At 43.0% G+C, this 4435-nt stretch overlaps 1 protein-coding gene and 1 long non-coding RNA gene across 2 annotated transcripts in view; one reads left to right on the plus strand and one right to left on the minus strand.

The window, feature by feature from the left end:
- The window catches only part of PXDNL (peroxidasin like), a 407402-nt gene that overhangs the window by 63218 nt on the left and 339749 nt on the right, over positions 1 to 4435 (minus strand). The window contains exon 18 of the mRNA XM_019527126.1: positions 3574 to 4297. Within this exon, the coding sequence (XP_019382671.1) occupies positions 3574 to 4297 (724 nt within the window). The remainder of the gene's footprint in view (positions 1 to 3573; positions 4298 to 4435) is intronic.
- Positions 1189 to 4435, plus strand: part of LOC109304503 — a 22108-nt gene continuing 18861 nt past the window's right edge. Inside the window, exon 1 of the long non-coding RNA XR_002099407.1 lies at positions 1189 to 1739. This is a non-coding gene — a long non-coding RNA (uncharacterized LOC109304503). The remainder of the gene's footprint in view (positions 1740 to 4435) is intronic.

A 4435-nucleotide genomic window follows, 5' to 3' on the forward strand; every position in this document is an offset into this window, starting at 1 on the left:
AGAGGAGGTATAGATTGGACATCCGCAAAAACTACTTCACAGTTAGGGCGGCTAGGAGCTGGAACCAACTTCCAAGGGAAGTGGTGCTGGCCCCTACCCTGGGGGTCTTTAAGAAGAGGCTGGATGCCTACCTGGCTGGACTCGTTTGAGTCCCGTTTCTCTTTTGGGGGTTTTTTGTTGTTCTCCCGCCCTGGCGGGGGGTCGGGCTAGAAGATCTACTAGGTCCCTTCCAACCCTTAATCTATGAATCTATGAATCTACCAGAGTTTGTCCATCCAAGGACCACCCCATGACTATGTGGGTGCAGGTCCCTTGTGGGTGCAAAGCCAAGCAGAAGGCCCAGTAGCAGCTGGATCCCACTGAAGTAGAGGAAACCACCCCTCCAACCACCATGCAGTGGGAGGGAGCGGCCCAGCTTTTGGGGGTCCCCTCAACTGTGCCCAACACCTCACCCCCCGGGAAAGAGAACATAGGTAATCTCAGTGGAGGAGGTTTCAGAGCTGCTGGAGATTCCTGAGAAAGAGCCTATGGAGGAAACCCCTTGGTCCACCGGCCAGGGCCTATCCCCTCCCACCCCAGACCAGGGGCATCAAGGTTGAGGCCTCACATGACCCAGGGGTGGGTCCAGCAGTGAAGCTCTCCCCCTCTGATGATCTGGGGGAAATGGGGGCCCTGGGGATCACCCTGGTAAGTCATGGGGGGTGGGGAGTCCTCTCTCCCAGGACACCAAGGTAGGCACCAATGCCAGCCCAATGCCTGACATGTCCAAGGGGTACCAGGAAGGACCCTGGTATTCAGTCCATGGGCCCCTCGAGATCCACGGGCCCACCAAATCCAGGCCAGCAGGTAATCTTAAATCAGGAGTTTCTTTTACAGAGCTGCATCTTCCTTCTAAATGATTTCCAGATGTACCAGCCAATTTACAACTTTTGAGCTATGCTGATAACTTACAGTCATTCAGATTCTCTTTACTTCAACTGTTCTTAGACTGACCAATAGCAGTACAAGCCTTGCATTCTTTTGATAATGTTAATTTTTACTATGCCACTGTGCTTACTACCACTTCTACAAGGCTCTGCTAAATTTACTAGGCCTCACACTACATATACAAGGCCTCACTACATCTTTGACTTTAATTAGGCTCTAACAACAACATATAGCTTAATATCTGAACAAATGATAGAAAAACACTTGGTCTAATCTTCATAGAGTCTTCAGCAAGCACCTTTATCACACAGACATAATTTTCAGCTGTCACATATAGTGTCTAAGAGAGGCCAACTAATGCCAACCATAGTGAAAATGAGGGCTGGAAGAAACCTGGAGAAATCACCTAGTTCAATCCTCTGATCAAGAAAGCACCATTTCTTTTTAAACTATCTCAAATAAATGTTTGCCTGAAATGCACTTAAAAAAGTCCAGTGACAGACATTCCACAACCTGTTCAGTGCTTATCTATCTTCATAGCTAGAACATAACACAATTCTCCTTCGCTGCAATTTAAGCCTATTCTTGTCCTTCCCCACAGTGTACATCACAGAACAATTAATCAACATTCTCTTTATATCAGCCTTTCTTATATTTGAAGAACATTATAATATCTTCTTCTCTAAAATAATCTGAGTTCTTCCAACAATTTGCCTCACATGCCATGTTTTTAGACTGCTAATCATTTTTGTTGTTATCTTCTGGAGGACGATTTGTCCAAACTGGGCAGAGTTAAGTGAGGCTTTGACAAAGTAGACTGGTACATGGTACTCCTGTTGATAGGACTATGATAATAATCATGAGAATTATAATACAGTATAACCTCATAAATCCTGATCTCAAAAATCTGGAATTCTCAAAAATCCGGCACTGCTCTGGGACTGGCCGCCACTCTCCCTGCCCCCCGATGCAGAGGGGGAAGCTTGCATGCAGCAACTGTTGCCACCATCCACAACCCCAAGCAGGCGTTCTGTGTGCAGCTGCTGCCCCCGGACCAGCCATCGCTCCCTCCCCCTCCACTCCATGACCGGCCACTCGGGTTTAAAAAAATCAGGCATTTTCAAATATCTGACAGGTGCATGGTCCCGAGCACACCAGATTTATGAGGTTATACTGTACCTAATTCCCACTAAGTTATTAACTTTTATTACAGCAAAATTATGCTTTACACACTCTGTGATCCATGATCAACCTCAAATCATCTTCAACAGTACTGCCGTCTAACCACTTGTGTTTGTCTATTTGACTTTTCCTTTCTAACTGTGGTGTTTTGCATTTGTCCTTACTGAATTTCACCTATGCACTTCAGACTATTTTTCCAATTTTTCAAAGTTATTGATTCTTAATCTTGTCCTTTATAACTATCTCCTATCCTGCTCAACATAAACAGTACTTTACCTGGTACAGATCCTAAAAGAACCTCTGTTGATACCCCTAGTTGTATGATACTGAGCTGCCCATTCCTTGTAGATTAATTTGGGAGCTGTTATAATGGCTTCCTGCTTTTTTCATGTTCTTTTCACAAAGTATTTAGTAGTATTTGCAGATTTGTTTCAATCTGACAGGGCCATGCCATAAGCACTTGTGTGCTGTGGCTTTGAGCTTGCAAACTCTAGGTAGTCAACTGTGCACCTCAGCGCCGTACCAACCCAGCCTTCAGATAATAGCTGTAATTACATGAGCAAGTGGCATCACCCACAGAATAAATACAAAGATAAAATGAGGGCTATAACAGAGCTCTTTGAGACCCACAGTAAAAAAGGAAATGGGAGAAGAAACCATATAAAGGAGACTGTTTAGCAATCTTCAAGCTAGAGAAGGAAGCTGAGAAACTGAAGAGGGCTGTATCTCAAGAATTAAGAAAGAATCTGTTGAGGAGGGCAAGATCACCATTGTCAGGTTCAGCTAGGCAACTAAGGTGGATAAAAATGAAGTAGAGCTTTTGAGAAATGATTAAAAAGAACTTGTTTACACCATGAAGCAAGCAGTTTTGAAGGATTAGAAAGAACAGAAGCTAAATTGGAAGGATCCATAATGGGAATTGAGAAAAAAACTAAAACAGCTGTGCATGGCTCTTCCACTGTGTTGAACCAGGACAGGATGAAAGGAGGAAGAGAATATAAGTTAGGTAGAGTTGAGGATTTTTTTGAGGATGGGAGAAAGTTGTCATCTCTTATACTTTAAATGACAGAAAGAAGATGGTGATAACAAGTTAAAGAGAGAAGAGGAAGGTATGAAAGTTGGTGTAAGAGAGGTCAGGAAGTAGCAAAATGTGGTTGAAGGGGTAGGTGATGCACCTAAAGGAGAAAGCAGGCAAGTATGGTTAGTGCCAATTTTTGGAGAGAAGGATAAAAAGGTTTTTTAGAGATCCTTAGTGGAAAAGAGGACAATAAAGATCTGATCAAATATTAATATTGCTGTAAAAAGTTGGTATGACAGTGTGTGGAGAAGGTACACACAATTAAAGTATTAAGCAAAAGATTGTAAAAGGCAATTTTAAAATTTAAGAAATGCTATGGCCTGGGCTGAGACATTCAGATACAGTACGCCATGTATCACAAACAGTACAAGTACTTTCATACTCACTTTTTCAGTGTTTCTCTAACTTTTGCATCTTTAATTTCATTTTGGAGATCCTCAAACTTCTCAATTGAAGTTAAATTACAGAAAACCCTATAGTCAACATATGGAGGAATCCCATGGTCACGCCCCCTCTGGATATTCATAGCTGCCAGATCCAGAGCCACTGAATGTGCTACGGAGAAAAGCCTCTCAGTCAACTCCAAATTCAGGAGCTGAGTAGGTACTCGCATTTTACCAGCAACTCCAAAAAGGCCACGAAGGAGTGGATCAATACCCCCTTCCTGGATTATTCGGAATGGAGAAAAGAAAGCCTTGTGTAGAAGAAGGTGGCCTTGTGGAATTTCTCCAAAGGTCTCATTCAAACGATAAAGAACAGGATTGATCAATGTGTGGCCAAATCTAAAAGCAGCAGTTGCAAAAGCATTAATAATCCCTGCATTCACATTAGGATTATAACCTCTGTATTCACCCATCATCTTCATGCCATGATTGCCAAGGATCTTCGGTAGCCAGTGACTATATGTAATATATTGCATCTCTGCACCAACAATCTTTCTGGCTTCATTATAAAGTTTATCTCCATCCCAATGTGGGTTCATTTTCAAAAGTTCCCTCGCTATGCGATTATGTTCACGGAACCACAAGATGTGCATAGCTGTTAGACCCAGCTGCTCATTGGCTCTGTGGTCTCCTGCAAGGAAACATGGTGTAGAGCTTTCATTTTCATCTTTTGTGCATTCAGTTGGAGGACTGGGTGTTTTTGTTAACAGGGTGGGATTGAAGAATGTACTCAGCTTTGGCCAAAGAGATACCATGATCTTATTGTCCTTGAATAGACTCGTGTAGTTAGAGGGTGAAGGCCAGC

Source organism: Gavialis gangeticus, unplaced genomic scaffold, assembly GCF_001723915.1.
Source record: "Gavialis gangeticus isolate Ggan-Ray unplaced genomic scaffold, GavGan_comp1, whole genome shotgun sequence".
Taxonomy (NCBI): Eukaryota; Metazoa; Chordata; order Crocodylia; family Gavialidae; genus Gavialis; species Gavialis gangeticus.